Genomic DNA, 24288 nt, shown 5'->3' with positions numbered 1-24288 from the left:
TGGGGGATGAATTACTATATGGGGGATTAATTACTATATGGGGGATGAATTACTATATGGGGGATGAATTACTATATGGGGGATGAATTACTATAGGGGGGATGAATTACTATGGGGGATGAATTACTATATGGGGGATGAATTACTATAGGGGGGATGAATTACTATGGGGGATGAATTACTATGGGGGATGAATTACTATATGGGGGATGAATTACAATATGGGGGATGAATTACTATGGGGGATGAATTACTATATGGGGGATGAATTACTATATGGGGGATGAATTACTATGGGGGATGAATTACTATATGGGGGATGAATTACTATATGGGGGATGAATTACTATGGGGGATGAATTACTATATGGGGGATGAATTACTATATGGGGGATTAATTACCATTGGGGATGAATTACTATATGGGGGATTAATTACTATGCTTACTATGGGGGAATATTACTATACTTACTATGGATGACACATACACATCATTCATCTACTCTTGGTCCGTCCCCCGGGTCCAATATATGAACCCATTGCGGCCCTCAAGTCAAAAAGTTTGCCCACCCCTGTTCTAGGGGCACTCGAGCATGCTCGCTCTCCAGCCGGTCCCATATGTCCATAAGACACACAGAGCTTGACTCGGCCCCGCCCCCCGCTCCCTCCACACTGGCCATGTTTGGCTCCCTCTGCTGTGTCTGAGCCAATGAGGAGGGAGAGATTTGGGAGAGATGCTGCTCTTGCGCTCCTTACTGGATCGAGATCAAGCTCAGGTAAGTATTAGGGGGACTGAGTAGGAACTGCACCCATAAGGTTTTTTGTACAGGCAGAGAATGCCTTCAGCCTTTAAATCCACTTTCAAAAGTCTGATCGCCTAAAAAGTAGAAGCACCATGAAATGCATTGAGAACCTCAGTGAAGACTTGATGGAGACTAGTGTCTCCTAAAGGCACTAAGAATGGTTGGCAGGTCTCAGTGCAGTTACAGGGTGCTAGTCTCTATCAAGCCTTAAGTTAAGTCCTCTAGCACAGTGGTCCCCAACCCCCAGGCCATGGAACGGTACCTGTCCATGGCCTGTTGATGACCAGGCCGCATAGCGGGAGGTGAGTGGCAACAGTGGACTGGACATGGCTATCACAGGCCACGGTCAGTGTTCACCTCTTCCTACGTGACCATGCCTGTGTCCTCTCCTGGCTCACCCACCCCATGGATGATGCCATCCTTTCAGCAGAGCACAGGGTGGGAGGGGGTGGGGAGCTGCTGTCACATACCTGATTGGAGACTGAAATGACGAGGTCGGCCTCACTAGCCCTGACCCCACTGGAAGTGGAACAGAGGGTGTCTAGGGACCAGGGGGACAAGCGTGCCAGCAGATGTTGTTTGCAGCTCTTGCAGCTGGAGTCCTTAAAAGACTGATGGACCACCGAGACAGGACAGGAGCAATGTCATAGGAATAGCTGGGGTCATCAACGGGTGGACAGAGAGGTACCAAATCATAAGCAAGCCAAAGTCAGGAGCAGAGACGAAGTCAGGAACCAGTATCAAGCAGGAGAGTAATCAGAGTCAGGTCAGGAACAAGCCGGGTCAGCAACAAGGAAATCACACAGGAACAAGCAGGAAACAGGGAACAGCTGAAGACCAGTCAGCACTCAGCACAGGCAGAGGCACCTTTTAAATAGTCCATCTGGCGCCAATCTTCACTGTGCGTGTGTGCGATCGCGCATTTCTGTGAGCATGCGCACGTCTATTTGCCAGCCGTCTCACGGGAATTCCCTTACAGCTGCACAGAGAGCGGGAGACTTCTCATATTAACAAGCGAATAATCACCTGCTTGTTAAAATGATACATTGGGCAGCATCCGCCCTCTGTCCAGACCTCCACCTCCTCTCTCCCACCCTCTGTCCAGACCTCCACCTCCTCCCTCCCACCCTCTGTCCAGACCTCCACCTCCTGCCCACTGATCAGACCTCCACCTCCTCCCTCTCACCCTTTGTCCAGACCTCCACCTCCTCCCTCCCGCCCTCTGTCCAGACTTCCACCTCCTCCCTCCCGCCCTCTGTCCAGACCTCCACCTCCTCCCTTCCGCCCTCTGTCCAGACCTCCACCTCCTCCCTCCCGCCCTCTGATCAGACCTCCACCTCCTTCCTTCCGCCCTCTGTCCAGACCTCCACCTCCTTCCTTCCACCCTCTGTCCAGACCTCTACGTCCTTCCTCCCACCCTCTGATAAGACCTCCATCTCCTCCCTCCCACCCTCTGTCCACATCTCCAGCTCCTCCCTCCCACCATCTGTCCAGACTTCCACCTCCTCCCTCCCGCCCTTTGTCCAGACCTCCACCTCCTCCCTCCTGCCCTCTGATCAGACCTCCACCTCCTTCCTTCCGCCCTCTGTCCAGACCTCCACGTCCTTCCTCCCACCCTCTGATAAGACCTCCATCTCCTCCCTCCCACCCTCTGTCCACATCTCCAGCTCCTCCCTCCCGCCATCTGTCCAGACCTCCATCTCCTTCCTTCCGCCCTCTGTCCAGACATCCACCTCCTCCCTCCCGCCCTCTGAGCAGACCTCCACCTCTTTCCTCCCGCCCTCTGTCCAGACCTCCACCTCCTTCCTCCTGCCCTCTGTCTAGACCTCCTCCTCCTTCCTCCCACCCTCTGATAATACCTCCATCTCCTCCCTCCTGCCCTCTGTCCAGACCTCCACCTCCTACCTCCTGCCCTCTGTCCAGACCTCCACCTCCTCCCTCCCTCTCTCTGTCCAGACCTCCACCTCCTCCCTCCTGCCCTCTGTCCAGACCTCCACCTCCTCCCTCCCTCTCTCTGTCCAGACCTCCACCTCCACCCTCCTGCCCTCTGTCCAGACCTCCACCTCCTCCCTCCCGCCCTCTGTCCAGACCTCCAACTCCTCCCGCCCTCTTCAATATGTATCCAAGTATTGATCATCTGTTGAGCTAATGTTGTTTATCGTGATCAGAGAGGTAGCCCTATACTTCCACTATACCTCTTCCAATGAAAGAGAACCCACTTCACAGTCTATCCATCAGAACCAATCCTCCCTTATATCATTTCATTATTATCCAACACAACGGACAATAAAGATCCAATGGATTCCTCTACTTACCTTAAAGAAAAGCGTTGTGCCTATAATCAAACATTTTGCCTTTAGATACAATTTAGTATGTTTTAACCCCTCCCCCTCCTGAGGATCCCCCCCCCTTCATGACCAGGCCATGTTTTGTGTTACGGCGCTGCGTTACTTTAACTGACAATTGCGCGGTTCTCTCCCCCTATCGGTAATACTCGGCAATCACTGGGTGCCGGCGAGTAATCACTGGCCAGGACCCGGTGGTTGACAGCCGAGGCCGCGAATGGCGGCATGGGTAGGGAAATGCTTGGAATACCTAGAAATACCCAGAAATGCAAAATCAGGTATACTGTATATACGTGATTTCACGCACCCCTGCTGCCCTGTAGCAGTATTTCTGCTATAGGGCATTGGGAAAGTGGTTAATTAAGAAACAATATAGATGTAAAAGTCCAGAGGTCCCCCTTTGCTGTCTCTCAAAGCACATTGGAGTCTTCTACAAACAGAGCCATGCAAATCATTCCTTTATGCCCCTTAGCCAACTGTAAACCTAGAATCCTTGCTCTATAGCACATGCACAGCCTGATATTATGGAGCCATGGATTCCTAATTGCATACAAATGTGTCACGCCTGGTGGCCATTAGTGCATTGCATGCCAAACTAATAAGCCCCATCTGAACCAGTACAAAGCACAGAGCTTCCATAAAACAAGAAGGACCTTTATGTATCTACGTTCCTTCACAAATCCCAGTCTTACTTCCGTGCATCGTCCTGATATTGGCCAACAAGACTGAAACAGGTGTCTGTAGCTTGAAACACTGGCTCTATAAATATTGGGCTGTATACCAGGGGGCCATTGATGGGGATAAGACATGGATTGGGATTTAGGATGGAAGTGAGGCATGGATTGGGATTCATGATGGAAGTAAGACATGGATTGGGAATTTTGATGGACGTGAGACATGGATTGGGATTCATGATGGAAATGAGACATGGATAAGGATTTATGATGGGAGTAAGACATGGACCGGGCTTTATGATGGAGATGAGTCATGGATTGGGATTTATGATGGAAGTGAGCATGGATTGGGATTTATAATGGAAAAGAGGTATGGATTGGGATTCATGATGGAGGTGGGACATGGATGGGGATTTATGATGGAAGTGAGACATGGATTGGGAATTATGATGGAAGTGAGCATGGATTGGGATTTATAATGGAAGAGAGGCATGGAATGGGATTTATGATGAAAGTAAGACAGAGATTGGTATTTATGATGGAAGTGGGGCATGGATTGGGATTTGTGATGTAGGTGAGACATGGATTGGGATTTATGATGGAAGTGAGACATAGATTGGGAATTTTGATGGAAGTGAGACATGGATTGGGATTCATGATGGAGCTGAGTCATGGATTGGGATTTCAGATGGAAGTGAAGCATGGGTTGGGAATTATGATGGAAGTGACCATGGATTGGGATTTATAATGGAAGAGAGGTATGGATTGGGATTGATGATGGAAGTGGGACATGGATTGGAATTCATGATGGAAGTGAGACATAGATGAGGATTTATGATGGAAGTTAGAAATGGATTGATTGCAGTGAGACATAGATGGGGATTTTTGATGGAAGTGAGAAATGGATTGGGAATTATGATGGAAGTGAGCATGGATTGGGATCTATAATGGAAGAGAGGCATGGATTGGGATTCTTGATGGAAGTGGGACATGGATTAAGATTCATGATGGAAGTGAGACATGGATTGGGATTTATGATGAAAGTGAGACATGGATTGGGATTCATGATGGAAGTGAGACATGGATTGGGATTCATTATGGAAGTGGGACATGGATGGAGATTTATGATGGAAGTGAGACATGGATTGGGATTCATGATGGAAGTGGGACATGGATGGAGATTTATGATGGAAGTGAGACATGGATTGGGATTCATGATGGAAGTGGGCCATGGATTGGGATTCATGATGGAAGCGGGACATGGATGGAGATTTATGATGGAAGTGAGACATGGATTGGGATTCATGATGGAAGTGGGACATGGATGGAGATTCATGATGGAAGTGGGACATGGATGGAGATTTATGATGAAAGTAAGACAGAGATTGGTATTTATGATGGAAGTGGGGCATGGATTGGGATTTGTGATGTAGGTGAGACATGGATTGGGATTTATGATGGAAGTGAGACATAGATTGGGAATTTTGATGGAAGTGAGACATGGATTGGGATTCATGATGGAGCTGAGTCATGGATTGGGATTTCAGATGGAAGTGAAGCATGGGTTGGGAATTATGATGGAAGTGACCATGGATTGGGATTTATAATGGAAGAGAGGTATGGATTGGGATTGATGATGGAAGTGGGACATGGATTGGAATTCATGATGGAAGTGAGACATAGATGAGGATTTATGATGGAAGTTAGAAATGGATTGATTGCAGTGAGACATAGATGGGGATTTTTGATGGAAGTGAGAAATGGATTGGGAATTATGATGGAAGTGAGCATGGATTGGGATCTATAATGGAAGAGAGGCATGGATTGGGATTCTTGATGGAAGTGGGACATGGATTAAGATTCATGATGGAAGTGAGACATGGATTGGGATTTATGATGAAAGTGAGACATGGATTGGGATTCATGATGGAAGTGAGACATGGATTGGGATTCATGATGGAAGTGGGACATGGATGGAGATTTATGATGGAAGTGAGACATGGATTGGGATTCATGATGGAAGTGGGACATGGATGGAGATTTATGATGGAAGTGAGACATGGATTGGGATTCATGATGGAAGTGGGCCATGGATTGGGATTCATGATGGAAGCGGGACATGGATGGAGATTTATGATGGAAGTGAGACATGGATTGGGATTCATGATGGAAGTGGGACATGGATGGAGATTTATGATGGAAGTGAGACATGGATTGGGATTCATGATGGAAGTGGGCCATGGATGGAGATTTATGATGGAAGTGGGACATGGATTGGGATTCATGATGGAAGACAGACATGGATGGGGTTTTATGATGGAAGTGATTCATTGATTGGGGTTTAGGATGGAAGTGAGAAATTGTATGGATTTATGATGGATGTGAGACATGGACTGGGGTTTATAGTGGAAGTGAGGCATAGACTGGGGTTTATAGTGGAAGTGAGGCATGGTCTGGGGTTTATAATGGAAGTGACACATGGACTGGGGTTTATGATGGAAGAGGGGGGCAGAAAGGAATGGATGTGGAATAAATCCATCCTTTCAGGGATTAGCGATGGAAGATACATGTAGATACCTTTTGTGTTATAAAGGCCCCGCTGTGCTTTGCCCTGGTTCTGTGGAGGCATTTTGGTTCCTCTTGGTTCACCTCATCATAACCTTTTGGCTCATACTTTTGTGTCTCTCTATCCAAACTGTGAAACTTCAAAGATCTAAAAAGAGTCATGAAGGAAACGTGGCTTGTGTTCCTGGCAATGTCCCAGGGAAATCAGAGGGAACAGATGGAGTATAATAGAAGACGTTGGGCAGGTTGTTCATTAATTAGCAGGTAACTCAGCAATCTGTTCCTCAGGATTCAGCTTCACCTATAGGCCTGTTTAGCATTGTAAAGAAATACATTTGTCACGGCGGGGGCGTAAGTAGGAATCATTGTACTTGTCTGCTTGCCGTATCTCAGCAGGGAGTCTAACAAGAAGGATTTTGACAGAGAGTTAAACAAATAAACACCAGAATGATCCTGGCAATGTCATGAAAAGTGTTTGTTCCCGACACCCTAGACATGAATGATGTTGATTTGCAGTGACTGCGTTTTGTTTTTGGTGTCATTCACAACACTGGGATAAGAATTACATAAAAGCTTTTCCTGCCATGAAACACAAAGATCTGCTGCTGCTTCTCCTTGTATATCTGTAAAAGTAGATGTAAACCCCAACGGGAAGGCATTTCATTTAATAAAGTGCTGTGTATCAAACTACTGACATTTTGTATCACAGAATACCATTTGTAACATACAGAGTGCAGATGTCAGAAGTATGTATCGTATGAGCGCAGGTTCAGGAGTATGTAATGTACAGAGTACAGATATCAGAAGTATGTATCATATGAGTGCAGGTTTAGGAGTATGTAACGTACAGAGTGCAGATGTCAGAAGTATGTATTGTATGAGTGAAGGTTCAGTTGTGTGTAACGTACAGAGTGCAGATGTATTGTATCTGCACAGGTTCAGGAGTATGTAACGTGCAGGTTCAGGAGTATGTAGCGTACAGAGCGCAGGTTCAGGAGTATGTAACACACAGAGTACAGGTTCAGGTGTATGTAACATATAGAGTGCAGATGTTGGAAGTTGAGTCACTTCATCACCTCTTTGGTCTGGGCCCTACTTCTGAACCAATAAAGCCCAGGTAACTTTACTTTAAATACTGGGAGCCATGGTAATACTCTGCCAGTGGCCCCTCTCTGACACTGGGCCCCCTTACTGGAGTAATGGGGTCAATACCAGTACCGGAGGGCCAACTCTACCCCCCCCCCCATTATCAGCCCAGTTTGCAGGCACCTCCACGTTCCAGGCTGACATGGCCCAGGACCCCCCTTTCCTTCCCAGGACCTTTGTGTGCAATGTACCCCTTCCATCCTTCCTAGGCCATAACAAAGTGAAGATGTATGTTTCTAAAAACATCCATTGGAATGAGCATCCAATCTCTCCAGCAGTTGTAGCAGCGATGAGGAGCGGCCTGGTATATTTCATGTCCTTCAAAGCATGTTGTACAAATTGCTTATCTATGAAAACCCCGATATCCTTCCCCAGCTTACCTTTGAAGCTCTTGTCACCGAAGACTGACATGTTCTGTTCAGTCATTCTCATCTACTTATCACAATACGGCTTATCAATCCGACTTCACCGCCAAGAATGCCGATAATGGGAAGTAATGATGGGACAATGTGGAGATAATGGAAAGTAATGATGGGACAATGTGGAATCTGAGTTCCACTTCCCAAACTTGTAGCTTCTTATCTGGGGATCCACAGCTCTATGTGTTACCTTCAGTGCTGAGTGAGGCAGGAAGGGATCAGCGAGGAGGAATGAAATCAATACTTCGCATACCTAATCAAATAGGCTACATGACAAAATCACTCACTGCAGGTTCAGTCATGGAACATGCTGACGTACGGTAATTGCTCTTCCCAGAATCTGACCTCAGCTACATATGGACACCAAAGAAATGTGTAAACCAAACATATAAGGAAGCCAATTCCAGAACAGAAGTCACACAAAACGAGTTCATCCTGTAAGAAGGTTCTCACGTTTTAGTCGTCATAAACCAAGCCAGCCTTTCTCAACCTTTTTAATATGGGGGAACCCTTGAAATAATGTTCTGATCTTAGGGAACCCCTGCTAAAAATGACTTCATCTACAGCTCAATGTGCATCAGCATGATATTCAAGGAGAATGCTCCTTACATTGGGGGTCAGTGAGAAGAATGCTCCTTACATTGGGGGTCAGTGAGAAGAATGTCCCTTACATTGGTGGTCAGTGGGAAGAATGTCCCTTACATTGGGGGTCAGTGAGAAGAATGCTCCTTACATTGGGGGTCAGTGAGAAGAATGTCCCTTACATTGGGGGTCAGTGAGAAGAATGTCCCTTACATTGGGGGTCATTGGGAAGAATGTCCCTTACATTGGTGGTCATTGGGAAGAATGTCCCTTACATTGGTGATCAGTGGGAAGAATGTCCCTTACATTGGGGATCAGTGGGAAGAATGTCCCTTACATTGGGGATCAGTGGGAAGAATGTCCCTTACATTGGGGATCAGTGAGAAGAATCCTCCTTACATTGGGGGTCGGTGGGAAGAATGTCCCTTACATTGGGGTCAGTGGGAAGAATGTCCCTTACATTGGTGGTCATTGGGAAGAATGTCCCTTACATTGGGGATCAGTGGGAAGAATGTCCCTTACATTGGGGGTCAGTGGGAAGAATGTCCCTTACATTGATGATCAGTGGGAAGAATGTCCCTTACATTGGTGATCAGTGGGAAGAATGTCCCTTACATTGGTGATCAGTGGGAAGAATGTCCCTTACATTGGTGGTCAGTGGGAAGAATGTCCCTTACATTGGTGATCAGTGGGAAGAATGTCCCTTACATTGGTGATCAGTGGGAAGAATGTTCCTTACATTGGGGGTCAGTGGGAAGAATGTCCCTTACATTGGTGGTCAGTGGGAAGAATGACCCTTACATTGGGGGTCAGTGGGAAGAATGTCCCTACATTGGGGGTCAGTGGGAAGAATGTCCCTTACATTGGGGATCAGTGGGAAGAATGTCCCTTACATGGGTGATCAGTGGGAAGAATGTCCCTTACATTGGAGGTCAGTGGGAAGAATGTCCCTTACATTGGTGATCAGTGGGAAGAATGTCCCTACATTGGGGGTCAGTGGGAAGAATGTCCCTTACATTGGAGGTCAGTGGGAAGAATGTCCCTTACGTTGGAGGTCAGTGGGAAGAATGTCCCTTACATTGGTGATCAGTGGGAAGAATGTCCCTTACGTTGGAGGTCAGTGGGAAGAATGTCCCTTACATTGGTGATCAGTGAGAAGAATGTCCCTTACATTGGAGGTCAGTGGGAAGAATGTCCCTTACATTGGTGATCAGTGAGAAGAATGTTCCTTACATTGGTGATCAGTGGGAAGAATGTCCCTTACATTGGTGATCAGTGGGAAGAATGTCCCTTACATTGGTGGTCAGTGGGAAGAATGTCCCTTACATTGGTGATCAGTGGGAAGAATGTCCCTTACGTTGGTGATCAGTGGGAAGAATGTTCCTTACATTGGGGGTCAGTGGGAAGAATGTCCCTTACATTGGTGGTCAGTGGGAAGAATGACCCTTACATTGGGGGTCAGTGGGAAGAATGTCCCTACATTGGGGGTCAGTGGGAAGAATGTCCCTTACATTGGGGATCAGTGGGAAGAATGTCCCTTACATTGGTGATCAGTGGGAAGAATGTCCCTTACATTGGAGGTCAGTGGGAAGAATGTCCCTTACATTGGTGATCAGTGGGAAGAATGTCCCTTACATTGGAGGTCAGTGGGAAGAATGTCCCTTACGTTGGAGGTCAGTGGGAAGAATGTCCCTTACATTGGTGATCAGTGGGAAGAATGTCCCTTACATTGGTGATCAGTGAGAAGAATGTCCCTTACATTGGAGGTCAGTGGGAAGAATGTCCCTTACATTGGTGATCAGTGAGAAGAATGTTCCTTACATTGGTGGTCAGTGAGAAGAATGTCCCTTACATTGGTGGTCAGTGGGAAGAATGTCCCTTACATTGGTGATCAGTGGGAAGAATGTCCCTTACATTGGTGATCAGTGAGAAGAATGTCCCTACATTGGTGATCAGTGGGAAGAATGTCCCTTACATTGGTGGTCAGTGAGAAGAATGTCCCTACATTGGTGATCAGTGGGAAGAATGTCCCTTACATTGGTGATCAGTGAGAAGAATGTCCCTACATGGGTGATCAGTGGGAAGAATGTCCCTTACATTGGTGATCAGTGGGAAGAATGTCCCTTACATTGGTGGTCAGTGGGAAGAATGTCCCTACATTGGTGGTCAGTGGGAAGAATGTCCCTTACATTGGTGGTCAGTGAGAAGAATGTCCCTTACATTGGTGGTCAGTGGGAAGAATGTCCCTTACATTGGGGGTCAGTGGGAAGAATGTTCCTTACATTGGGGGTCAGTGAGTAGAATGTCCCTTACATTAGTGATCAGTGGGAAGAATGTCCCTTACATTGGTGGTCAGTGGGAAGAATGTCCCTTACATTGGGCGTCAGTGGGAAGAATGTCCCTTACATTGGTGGTCAGTGGGAAGAATGTCCCTTACATTGGGGGTCAGTGGGAAGAATGTCCCTTACATTGGTGATCAGTGGGAAGAATGTCCCTTACATTGGTGATCAGTGGGAAGAATGTCCCTTACATTGGGGGTCAGTGGGAAGAATGTCCCTTACATTGGGGGTCAGTGGGAAGAATGTCCCTTACATTGGGGGTCAGTGGGAAGAATGTCCCTTACATTGGTGGTCAGTGGGAAGAATGTCCCTTACATTGGTGGTCAGTGGGAAGAATGTTCCTGTCATCTCTCCCCATCCTAGGGGGAGCCAACACGTCACTGCTACATGGAATATTGTCATGTACATATATATATATTGCACTCATGGGTCATGTGTGTGAACAGGCTGTGAGATAATTGTGCAGAGTAAAGATGCCATAATTCCCTCATCATTCCCTGTGTAGGAGGAGAGGGGGACGCTGCGGAGAAATGAAGAATTCATACAAGAGGTCCATAGGCCACACAGAGAGAGTGCCAGCCTGTGCTGCACCCAGGCACTCCTAGGTGGAAGCCCCGGCCCTGACTGGGGCCCCTACCAGCCTGCCTCAACTTATGAATCCTATTCTCAAGAGTAAATGTATAAATAGTTATTAGAATTAAATATGTATAAACATGCCATAAATCAAAGACTGATCAGCAAAAAGTGCACAGTACAGGGGGAGTCAGGTACTGGGATCGGGAGGGCACAGTACAGGGGGAGTCAGGTACTGGGATCGGGAGGGCACAGTACATGGGGAGTCAGGTACTGGGATCGGGAGGGCACAGTACAGGGGGAATCAGGTACTGGGATCGGAAGGGCACAGTACAGGGGGAGTCAGGTACTGGGATCGGGAGGGCACAGTACAGGGGGAGTCAGGTATTGGGATCGGGAGGGCACAGTACAGGGGGAGTCAGGTACTGGGATCGGGAGGGCACAGTACATGGGGAGTCAGGTACTGGGATCGGGAGGGCACAGTACATGGGGAGTCAGGTACTGGGATCGGGAGGCCACAGTACAGGGGGAGTCAGGTACTGGGATCGGGAGGGCACAGCACAGGAGGAGTCAGGTACTGGGATCGGGAGGGCACAGTACATGGGGAGTCAGGTACTGGGATCGGGAGGGCACAGTACATGGGGAGTCAGGTACTGGGATCGGGAGGCCACAGTACAGGGGGAGTCAGGTACTGGGATCGGGAGGGCACAGCACAGGAGGAGTCAGGTACTGGGATCGGGAGGGCACAGTACAGGAGGAGTCTGGTACTGGGATCGGGAGGGCACAGTACATGGGGAGTCAGGTACTGGGATCGGGAGGCCACAGTACAGGGGGAGTCAGGTACTGGGATCGGGAGGGCACAGTACAGGGGGAGTCAGGTACTGGGATCGGGAGGGCACAGTACAGGGGGAGACAGGTACTAGGATCGGGAGGGCACAGTACAGGGGGAGACAGGTACTGGGATCGGGAGGGCACAGTACAGGGGGAGTCAGGTATTGGAATCGGGAGGGCACAGTACATGTCCTAGGATGCTGCCTGGGCCATTCCGGGAAAGCTTAGTAAAAAGCGTGACTGTCCTGGGTAATCCGGGACATTTTCCAAGTATCAAGTATATCATGGGACCCACATGCACCTAGGGCCCCTGTGCAGGGACCAGGGGTACCCATGCAGTAAGGCAGCCCTGCAGACCAATGTTTGAGATCCCAGTTACTATGTGCTGCTGCTATCCCTCTTTCATTAGAGTCAGCTTGTGCTTGAAATTGGACCTTTTCTATGGTGTCCCAGTGTAGCTCCGCCCATTATTTCTTGCTGCAAGGACTATGCTAGGGAAACCTTATGGAGATAAGTGTCCTCAAGTTACTATGTAACATTGTGGAAGTATCTCATAGTTACCCTGCACCCACCTGAGTTCAGGTTTCAATAAAGCATTAAAAAAGATACCCCTAGGCTCATCATTGAGCCAGAAGAGTGACTGATACTTTGTGCCTGGCTGCTAGAGCACCTACTGGGGAAAGAACCCTTAGGGGGTGGGCGCTACATAAGGTAAGAGTTTTTTCTTCAGAATTCACAGCAACACATTTTTTGAAACATTTGCAGATAAGAAATAAAAAGATACAATGAAGTCTGCTATCCCTTAGACCATGTATTAGACCAGGCTTGGTTTGCACTGAGATACACTAAATTGCCATAAGTATTGGACCACTGGCCTTTCCAAGCACATGACCTTTAATGGCCCCCCAGTCTCAGTCCGTAGGGTTCAATACTGAGTTGGCCCCGCCCTTTGCAGCTATAACAGCTTCAACTCTTCTGGGAAGGCCGTCCACAAGGTTTAGGAGGGTGTCTATGGGAAGGTTGGACCATTCTTCCAGTAGCACATTTGTCAGGTCAGGCACTGATGTCGGGGGAGGAGGCCTGACTCGCAGTCTCCGCTCTAATTCATCCCAAAGGTGTTCTATGGGGTTGAGTCAAGTTCCTCCACCCCAAACTGGCTCCTCCATGTCTTTATGGACCTTGCTTTGTGCACTGGTGCGCAGTCATGTTGGAACAGGAAGGGGCCATCCCCAGACTCCTCCCACAAAGTTGGGAGCATGAAATTGTCCAAAATGTCACCTTAAGAGTTCCCTTCACTGGAACTAGGGGGCCAATCCCAACCCCTGAAATACACCCCCACACCATAATCCCCCCTCCACTAAACTTCACACTTGGTACAATGCAGTCAGGCAAGTACCGTTCTCCTGGCAACCGCCAAATCCAGCTGCGTCCATCGGATTGCCAGACAAAGAAGCGTGATTGGTCACTCCAGAGAACACATCTCCATGCTCTAGAGTCCAGTGGTGGCGTGCTTTACACCACGGCATCCGACGCTTTGCATTGCACTTGGTGATGGAAGGCTTGGATGCAGCTGCTCGACCATGGAAACCCATTCCATGAAGCTCTCTACGCACTGTTGTTGGGCTCATCTGAAGGCCACACCAAGTTTGGAGGTCTTTAGCTATTGACTCTGCAGACAGTTGGCGACTTCTGCACACTGTGCGCTTCAGCATGCGCTGACCCCACTCTGTCATGTGACGTGGCCTACCACTTGGTGGCTGAGTGGCTGTTGTTCTCAGTTGCTTCCACTTTGTTATAATCCCACAAACAGTTAAGCGTGGAACAGGGGTGGACTGACCATTGGGGAACTCGGGCACTGCCCGAGGGCCCAGGGTCAGTAGGGGGCCCCATGAGATGTCCCTGGTACCTTTCATAGGCTTTTTTGGGTGTGGTTTGAGTGTGGGTGAGGACACGGGCCCCATGATCCCCTATTGCCCGGGGGCCCAATGAGTTGTCAGTCCGCCCCTGGCGTGGAATATTTAGTAGCCAGGAAATGTCACAGATGGACTTATTGCACAGGTGACCACCTATCACGGGACCACGCTTGGAGTCACTGAGCTCCTGAGAGCGACCCATTCTTTCACCAATGTTTGTAGAAGCAGTCTGCATGCCTAGGGGCTTGACTGCATACAACTGTGTCCATGGAGGGGATTGGAACACCTGAATAACATGATATGGAGGGGATTGGAACACCTGAATCTCATGATTGGGAGGGGATTGGAACACCTGAATCACATGATATGGAGGGGATTGGAACACCTGAATCACATGATTTGGAGGGGATTGGAACAAATGAATCACATGATATGGAGCGGATTGGAACACCTGAATCACATGATTTGGAAGGGATTGGAACACCTGAATCACATGATATGGAGCGGATTGGAACACCTTAATCACATGATTTGGAGGGGATTGGATCACCTGAATCACATGATTTGGAGGGGATTGGAACACCTGAATCACATGATTTGGAGGGGATTGGAACACCTGAATCACATGATTTGGAGGGGATTGGAACACCTTAATCACATGATTTGGAGAGGATTGGGACACCTGAATCACATGATATGGAGGGGATTGGAACACCTGAATCACATGATTTGGAGGGGATTGGAACACCTGAATCACATGATATGGAGGGGATTGGAACACCTGAATCACATGATTTGGAGGAGATTGGAACACCTTAATCACATGATTTGGAGGGGATTGGAACACCTTAATCACATGATTTGGAGGGGATTGGAACACCTGAATCACATGATATGGAGTGGATTGGAACACCTGAATCACATGATTTGGAGGGGTGTCCCCATACGTTTGGCAATACAGTGTAGTTTTAATTTGCCTGTTACCTCCACAAAGTGGGGTTAACCACTCTGGTGGCTCAAATATTTCACTGAATGCAGCCTGGAGGCGAGAGACCTCAGCCACCGCTACGGCTTTTAGGCAGGTATGTCTCCTGAGTATTTCGAGCCACTTCCAGAATCTGACTCTCTTCTTTGCAATGTGCAGACAGCCCCCCAACAAACTCTTCACCGAAGAACGTGCAAACCGCACTCAGTATGGGAGGTCTGTCAGCAAACCCATTCCCAGAATTTAGAGATCTTCTGGCTGGAGGGGAAAAAAAGGAACAGAATCCAAACTGTGGTTTGAAACAAAAAAAAAGGTCATTTTTTTTAGCATAAGTCCATCTCGGGAACCTGCCACCTTCACGCTGGAACTGCAGGGGAAGGAAAAATCATTTGGCTTTAAAATGTGAGTTTAACATTCAGAGGAGTTTACTTCTGTAAAACAAATAAGAGAAGAGTGTGGTCTGTACTAACGGCCTGGAAAACTCCAATCTTGGCTGACACCCCTGCTGGGAGGCATAGGAGGGAAGAACCAAGCGCACTGATCACAGACCACACATTCATTTCTCCTTGATGCCACCAAGATGGATGAAGATCGGCTGAGCTGGAATGAATAGGCCGGCAGAGGGTTCTGGAGCTGAGCTGTCATTCCTGTGTGTCCAGCTGCACTTCTTCACACTGGCAGCTCACAATGGTACAAGTGTACCGACCTGTCATCACTACCCAATCAGCTTGTTCAATACGCAGGCAATCAAAGCAAGACCTTATGAAGTATGGGCCCACCAACGTAAACAGGCCTGAAGCACCCTGCCCGGCACTTACACTGAAATGTGATTCGGGGAAAGCCGAAGAGACTTAAAGTGACAATAAACTTTGGTTTTAAAAAAAAAAAAGTAAAATTCCGAGATTTGAACCTATCTTTCGACCTACCTGAACGGCAGGACATTGCCTATGCTTTATCTAAAGCGACCTTTGTCAACCAGGGTGCCCAGGCACCCCGGGGTGCCTTGAGGTTCCTTCAGGGGTGCCTTGAGGTTCCTTCAGGGGTGCCTTGGCAAAATGTCTAAAAATTTCCCAAAACTTGTATACCAGCCAGCGGGTGGAACAAGCCGGCCTTTTAGTTACACAAAGCCACAGGTTTTCATTGTGTACCATTACGACCTTCTAGCCGCCAGCATCCTGACAACCAATCACATCATCAGTTGATGAGGAGTATGTCGGTTGCCTGCAAGCATCCTAGTTTGACCCTCCCCCCGCTCCTCTCCATCAGTGCCGGGGTCACATTAGCTCAGTGATGGAGAAAAACTCAGGGAGAAGAGAAACATGGGAATACTAGTCAGTACCAGTGTGCAAAGGTGTATTTACTTTGGAGGAATAAATCACCTCTAATGTTGGGTGTCCTACGTGTGTGGATGTCGCTGCGTTATATAAAACTATTAGAATAGTTATTCACATTTTAGAATGGGGTGCCCTTTTAAAATTATGGACAGTCTAGGGTTGCCCCAGGACTGTCCGTAATTTTAAAGAGTGCCTTGACTGAAAAAAGGTTGAGAAACACTGATCTATAGTGTCTAGTAATACAACCCTCATAGAAGCTAATTATAAAACTCTACTACGATGGTACTTGGTCCCTACAAGGGTTGTGAAAATGCATCCGTCGGTACATTGGGGGTCAGTGGGAAGAATGTCCCATACATTGGGGGTCAGTGGGAAGAATGTCCCTTACATTGGGGGTCAGTGGGAAGAATGTCCCTTACATTGGGGGTCAGTGGGAAGAATGTCCCTTACATTGGTGGTCAGCGGGAAGAATGACCCTTACATTGGTGATTAGTGGGAAGAATGTCCCTTACATTGGGGGTCAGTGGGAAGAATGTCCCTTACATTGGTGATCAGTGGGAAGAATGTCCCTTACATTGGTGATCAGTGGGAAGAATGTCCCTTACATTGGTGGTCAGTGGGAAGAATGTCCCTTACATTGGGGGTCAGTGGGAAGAATGTCCCTTACATTGGGGATCAGTGGGAAGAATGTTCCTTACATTGGTGATCAGTGGGAAGAATGTCCCTTACATTGGAGGTCAGTGGGAAGAATGTCCCTTACATTGGTGGTCAGTGGGAAGAATGTCCCTTACATTGGAGGTCAGTGGGAAGAATGTCCCTTACATTGGGGGTCAGTGGGAAGAATGTCCCTTACATTGGGGGTCAGTGGGAAGAATGTCCCTTACATTGGTGATCAGTGGGAAGAATGTCCCTTACATTGGGGGTCAGTGGGAAGAATGTCCCTTACATTGGGGGTCAGTGGGAAGAATGTCCCTTACATTGGGGATCAGTGGGAAGAATGTTCCTTACATTGGTGATCAGTGGGAAGAATGTCCCTTACATTGGAGGTCAGTGGGAAGAATGTCCCTTACATTGGGGGTCAGTGGGAAGAATGTCCCTTACATTGGAGGTCAGTGGGAAGAATGTCCCTTACATTGGAGGTCAGTGGGAAGAATGTCCCTTACATTGGGGGTCAGTGGGAAGAATGTCCCTTACATTGGTGGTCAGCGGGAAGAATGACCCTTACATTGGGGGTCAGTGGGAAGAATGTCCCTTACATTGGTGGTCAGTGGGAAGAATGTCCCTTACATTGGGGGTCGGTGGGAAGAATGTCCCTTACATTGGGGGTCGGTGGGAAGAATGTCCCTTACATTGGGGGTTGGTGGGAAGAATGTCCCTTATATTGGGGGTCAGTGGGAAAAATGTCCCTTACATTGGCGATCAGTGGGAAGAATGTCCCTTACATTGGTGGTCAGTGGGAAGAATGTCCCTTACATTGGGGGTCAATGGGAAGAATGTCCCTTACATTGGCGATCAGTGGGAAGAATGTCCCTTACATTGGTGGTCAGTGGGAAGAATGTCCCTTACATTGGGGGTCAATGGGAAGAATGTCCCTTACATTGGGGGTCAGTGGGAAGAATGTCCCTTACATTGGGGGTCAGTGGGAAGAATGTCCCTTACATTGGGGGTCAGTGGGAAGAATGTCCCTTACATTGGGGGTCACTGGTCATGCCATTACCCAAACATGGCAAAACCCATATTTTGGAGAAGGCTGGGTGGGCAGAGGGAGAACCAAGGGGCGAGTTCCTCATCAGGTCCACCTTACGTTTGAATTAAAAGCCTTATTTGGACTAAATAGTGCCTATGGATCCACCCATTGCTCTGTGATGTCAAATCATCATGAGGAGGACCTGATGGGGAACATGGTTCACCAGACCTAGGGAGACTGACACTTGTTTTGTGTTTCTTCCATTTGTGAATGATTGCACCAACTGTTGTCACCTTCTCACCAAGCTGCTTGGCCATAGTTTGGTAGCCCAGTCCAGCCTTGTGTAGGTCTACCATCTTGTCCCTGACATCCTTGGACAGCTCTTTGGTCTTTGCCATGGTGGAGAGTTTGGAATCTGATGGTTTGATTGCTCCTGTGGACAGGTGTGTTTTATACAGGTAACACAATGAGATTAGCAGCACTCCCTTTAAGAGACTGCTTCTAATATCAGCTTGTTACCTGTATGAGAGACACCTGGGAGCCAGAAATCCTGCTGAATGATAGGGGATCAAATCCTTCTTTCCCTCATGAACATGCAGATCAGTCATCATTTGTTAGACGCATTTCTGCTGAATTTGTTGTTGTATTCTGTCTCTCAGTGTTACACCGAACATTCCATTGTTAGACCGATCATTTCTGTGTGAGGGGCTAACATTCCATTGTTAGACCGATCATTTCTGTGTGAGGGGCGAACATTCAGCATCAGCCGGGGAGCAAATACACATTTCCTGCACTGTATGTGAAAAAAAAAAAAATTAATAATAATAATAATAACAAAAAATATTAATATAGTAAGACTGTAGCGTGATTTAGTTTATTGTCAATTTGGTAGCCTTGTGGACGTTAGAAGATTTTTTTTATTTTGATGGTCGGTCATAGTAATAGCAAGAAATATACAGCTACATTTTAAAAAATATAATTAAAAAAATTATATTTGTGTTACTTTTTTAGGGCCATTTTTAATAATAATTAAAAAATAATCAGAAGATTTCCAATAATATTTACCACCAAATGAGGATCCAGTTTGTCCTGAAAAATCCCAAGGTATAATTCACACGGGAGACTCGAGAGTTTTAAAAAGTTTCATGACTTAAAAAATGTTGCAAAACTTTCCTTCGGAGTAGACCATTCTCAACCAAGGTTCTGTGGAGTCCTATGGTTCCTCCAATGGTTACAAGGGGTACCTTGGGTTGTGATTGATTGACCTCCCATTTGATGGTGCCTGCATAGTTCCAGGGTCAAAGCCAGCAGCAGGGGCATTGCTAGGATTGTAAAAGTCCTGGGGCCCCTTTGGGCACCTAAAACAATTTGGTTTGGCCAAATTATATTAAGAGTGGGAGGGGCTTAAAGGGGCATGCTTAAATAAAACAATGGGCTACAACTGTTAAGTCTGTCTCCTACTAAATTCCATCCCCCAGGTCAGTATATGCCCCAATGCAATCATGCTCCCCCCAAGGTCAGTCTGTCCCCCAGTACAGTCATCCTCCCCAGGTCAGTCTGTCCCCCCCTACAGTCATCCTCCCCAGGTCAGTCTGTCCCCCATTAAAGTCATCCTCCCCAGGTCAGTCTGTCCCCAGTACAGTCACCCTCCCCAGGTCAGTCTGTCCCCCTGTACAAAATCCCCCCCCACCAACAGGTCAGTCTGTCCTCCTGTACAAAATCCCCCCCCCCAGGTCAGTCTGTCCCTCAGTATAATTCCCCTTCCCCAGGCTAGTCTGTCCCCCCTGTACAAAATCCACCACCCCCAGGTCAGTCTGTCCCCCAGTACAGCCATCATCCGCAGGTCAGTCTGTCCCCTGGAATAATTCCCCCACCCCAGGTCAGTCTGTCTCCCAGTATAGCCATCGTCCACAGGTCAGTCTGTCCCCTGGTATAATTCCCCCACCCCAGGTCACTCTGTCCCCTGGTATAATTCCCCTTCCCCAGGTCAGTCTATCCCCCAGTACAAAATCCCCCACCCCCAAGTTAGTCTGTCCTTAAGTCATATGTGTGCACAGCCTGTTGTATTAGGGTCTGCAACCTAAAGCTCAAACACACATGTGTGTCTACATATATATGGCCCCGGCACATTGAGCTCCCTCCGGCACAGTGAAAGAGAAATGCGTAAGCACTTCTCCAATGTTAGAGCCAGTACACAGAGCAACAACGCTAATGCACATGGGGTGAATAGGGTGTAGCACACCATGTGCGCATGCCTATGCCTCCAAAACATGGCCCCACACACAAGTAAGTTTGTTCCCCTATACAATCTCCCCAAAGTCAGCCTGTCCTCCAGTACAATCACCCCCCCAAATTTATGAACCTCAGATACAGCATGGCTGTCCTCCTCATGTGTCATGTGACACCTCAGAGTCAACAAGGAGCCCTAGGGGAAGCTTACAGGCATTTGCAGTTAACAGAGAGCAATGCCAGTTGCAGTAGTTGTGGAGAAGGTATCGTGGCGTGGGGGGAGCAAGGGCACCCCCCAGGAGATGAGGGGCACATGTCCTGGGTGTCCAGCACCAGCAATGCCCCTGGCCATCAGCATGACTCTAATTATCTCTTCAGCTGTCTGTAAGGGTGGCATTCTAGCCAACACATAAGGGTTGTGGTGTTCCTTCAGTCTACCAATGTAAGGTGCATTTCTTCTATCGACCTGCAAATCATTTATTCTAACAGGGGCTTCCTAAGACCTAAACCATTTTTTAGGGGCTCTTTTGGGATAAAAAGGTTAAGAAAAGCTTCTCTAGACTCAATATATCATTCCTTATATCAGAAATTGTTATGTGCCTAAACTATTTTAACCGAAAAATAATACACTACCTCTCAATTCTTCTGAGGAACGTCATTTGCCAAGAGGGCAATGTTCAGGAATGATTGTTTAGAGTACAGTTCTGGGGGGGGGGGGAGGGGAGTTCTGTTCTCTCCATTATGTAATGTTTTGGCACGTTAAACATCGCTTACAAAGCACTTTGCTTCTTTTTTTTGTTTTTTTTAGGTTGAAGCAGAATGAATTACTTTCTTGATAAGAAAAATAGACATCAACTCCAACACACAGTGACGTAGGCACCGAACTTTTCCTCCAGACTTGACCATTTATTTTCTTGAATTCTTTCCTAGTTCTACGGATGCGAATTAAAGAGGTGAAGATTGAGAACGGAGACCGAAAGCTCATCGCGGCTCAGAAGAAAAAGAAAGTATTGAAAGCGGGAAAGCTAAAGAGGAAAGAGTTCCGCAAGCTGGTCTTGTACATTAAGAACGCGGCGGGGTGCCCGTGTCCTCAGCTGGACAATCTGAGCGGAAGCTTCCTTATCATGGGCCGGAAGGTGGACAATAAGCTTCTACTTACCGCCATCTACAAGTGGGACAAGAAAAGCAAAGACATGAAGTACGCCGTCAACTTCATGTTCACCTACCCCTGCTCCGACACCATTTCCCACAGCGCGGGGTCACACTTAGGATCTTTCCGCTAAGAGGAACATCTAGAGAACTTGTAAGAAGAAGAAGCCCTCACCCAGCCTTACCAAATGGACTTTATATCTTAGCAATAGCATTAAACATAGCATACTCCGCTTACCATAAAGAAGAACACTAGGGTAGTCATTGTGAGTGATACAACGGGCAGGGTGAAGAAGGAAATCTTTGCAAGATGAGACATCGAGAAACCAAAAACGAAACAAAAATAACTGGAACCGTACACGTAGACGTCTAACATTGTCACAGTTGTTGAAAGCCATGGTTATCATTCCCCCAGGCTAATGCATTGAGACCTAAACTTGACACTGGTAAAAAAAAATTCTACAGAAAATTGCTGAATCGTGACTGGGCAGATGTATCCGAAATAATTTAAATGATGCATTATATCGAGTCAGAGAACCAGAAACTATTTCTCTTTTCTTTTTTTTTTTTTTAACCGCATACACCATGTAGCTAGCTAACGATTGGTAATAGGAGAGGGGCTGTAGTTTGAAAAATAGGCCCGTTGGGTCTATAGTACATGCATATCCAGAAAAGTAAGAATAATGTTCCATGGAGGGAAATTCTGTAAATCTCAAACAAGAGCATACATTTTCCTCTCTGACACTCCAACGCTGCATCTCCGAGATCAGAGCATTGTCCTTGAAATATTGCTTATGGGGTCATGAATGGAGCAGAATAAGCTGAAGTGTGATGTAGAGGTCCTCTGTAGGCTTTGCATGGCCATGAATGATCTTTCTTTAAACACTCCCAGATTCCATAGTACTGGCCAGAATTTTAGGAATTGGCGTGGTTTAGGGTGGGAGTGTAGTATACAATATGGTCCAGAATTTTAGGAATTGGCGTGGTTTAGGGTGGGAGTGTAGTATACAACATCGTCCAGAATTTTAGGAATTGTTGGGGTTTAGGGTGGGAGTGTAGTATACAACATCGTCCAGAATTTTAGGAATTGTTGGGGTTTAGGGTGGGAGTGTAGTATACAACATCGTCCAGAATTTTAGGAATTGGTGTGGTTTAGGGTGGGAGTGTAGTATACAACATCGTCCAGAATTTTAGGAAGTGGCGTGGTTTAGGGTGGGAGTGTAGTATACAACATCGTCCAGAATTTTAGGAATTGGTGTGGTTTAGGGTGGGAGTGTAGTATACAACATCGTCCAGAATTTTAGGAATTGGCGTGGTTTAGGGTGGGAGTGTAGTATACAATATGGTACAGAATTTTAGAAATTGGCGTGGTGTAGCGTGGGAGTGTAGTATACAACATCGTCCAGAATTTTAGGAATTGGTGTGGTTTAGGGTGGGAGTGTAGTATACAACATCGTCCAGAATTTTAGGAATTGGTGTGGTTTAGGGTGGGAGTGTAGTATACAACATCGTCCAGAATTTTAGGAATTGGCATGGTGTAGGGTGGGAGTGTAGTATACAACATCGTCCAGAATTTTAGGAAGTGGCGTGGTTTAGGGTAGGAGTTTAGTATACAACATTGTCCGGAATTGTAGCTATTGGGGTGGTTTAGGTTGGGAGCAGGGGCGGACTGACCATTTGAGCACTCGGACACTGCCCAAGGGCCCGGGATCAGTAGGGGGCCCCATGAGATGCCCTTGGTACCTTTCATTGGCTTTTTCATAGGCTTTTTTGGGTGTGGGTGAGAACACAGGGGCCCTATGATCCCCTATTGCCTGGGGGCCCCGTAAGTTGTCAGTTTGCCCCTGGTTGGGAGTCTGTAACCCAACATCATTCAAAATTTTATAAATTGGTATGGTTTAGGGTGGAAGTGTAGTATACAATATTGTCCAAAATTTTAGGAACCAAGCACGGTTTAGGGTGGGAGTGCCGGGACAAGGTCATTCAGCGCCCAGGGCAAAGGGGTCAGGGGTTTAGTACACAACATGGTGTAGGAATTAAGGATGTGTAGGATGGGGGGTTTAGTATACAGTACTGTCCAGAATTTTAGGAATTGGCATGGTTTAGGACATGGGATTAGTACACAGTATTTGGCATGGTTCAAGATGAGGGTGTAGTACACAGTATTTGGCATGGTTCCGGATGAGGGTGTAGTGCACAGTATTTGGCATGGTTCGGGATGAGGGTGTAGTGCACAGTATTTGGCATGGTTCGGGATGAGGGTGTAGTACACAGTATTTGGCATGGTTCGGGATGAGGGTGTAGTGCACAGTATTTGGCATGGTTCGGGATGAGGGTGTAATGCACAGTATTTGATATGGTTCGGGATGAGGGTGTAGCGCATAGTATTTGGCATGGTTCAGGATGAGGGTGTAGTACACAGTATTTGGCATGGTTCGGGATGAGGGTGTAGTGCACAGTATTTGGCATGGTTCGGGATGAGGGTGTAGTGCACAGTATTTGGCATGGTTCGGGATGAGGGTGTAGTGCACAGTATTTGGCATGGTTCGGGATGAGGGTGTAGTGCACAGTATTTGGCATGGTTCGGGATGAGGGTGTAGTGCACAGTATTTGGCATGGTTCGGGATGAGGGTGTAGTGCACAGTATTTGGCATGGTTTGGGATGAGGGTGTAGTGCACAGTATTTGGCATGGTTCGGGATGAGGGTGTAGTGC

At 47.3% G+C, this 24288-nt stretch overlaps 1 protein-coding gene across 1 annotated transcript in view; it reads left to right on the top strand.

Moving 5' to 3' along the window:
* SFRP5 (secreted frizzled related protein 5) overlaps positions 1–22118 on the top strand; it is a 121629-nt gene extending 99511 nt beyond the window's left edge. The window contains exon 3 of the mRNA XM_089659626.1: positions 21356–22118. Within this exon, the coding sequence (XP_089515752.1) occupies positions 21356–21708 (353 nt within the window). The 3' untranslated portion in view covers positions 21709–22118. The remainder of the gene's footprint in view (positions 1–21355) is intronic.
* The last annotated feature ends 2170 nt before the right edge of the window (positions 22119–24288 follow it).

Source organism: Staurois parvus, unplaced genomic scaffold (assembly GCF_062004578.1).
Source record: "Staurois parvus isolate SC_StPar_1 unplaced genomic scaffold, SC_StPar_1.0 ptg001175l, whole genome shotgun sequence".
In the NCBI taxonomy this organism is placed as follows: domain Eukaryota; kingdom Metazoa; phylum Chordata; class Amphibia; order Anura; family Ranidae; genus Staurois; species Staurois parvus.
Note: the sequence above shows the minus strand (reverse complement) of the source record. Positions and strands in the feature narration are given on the sequence as shown.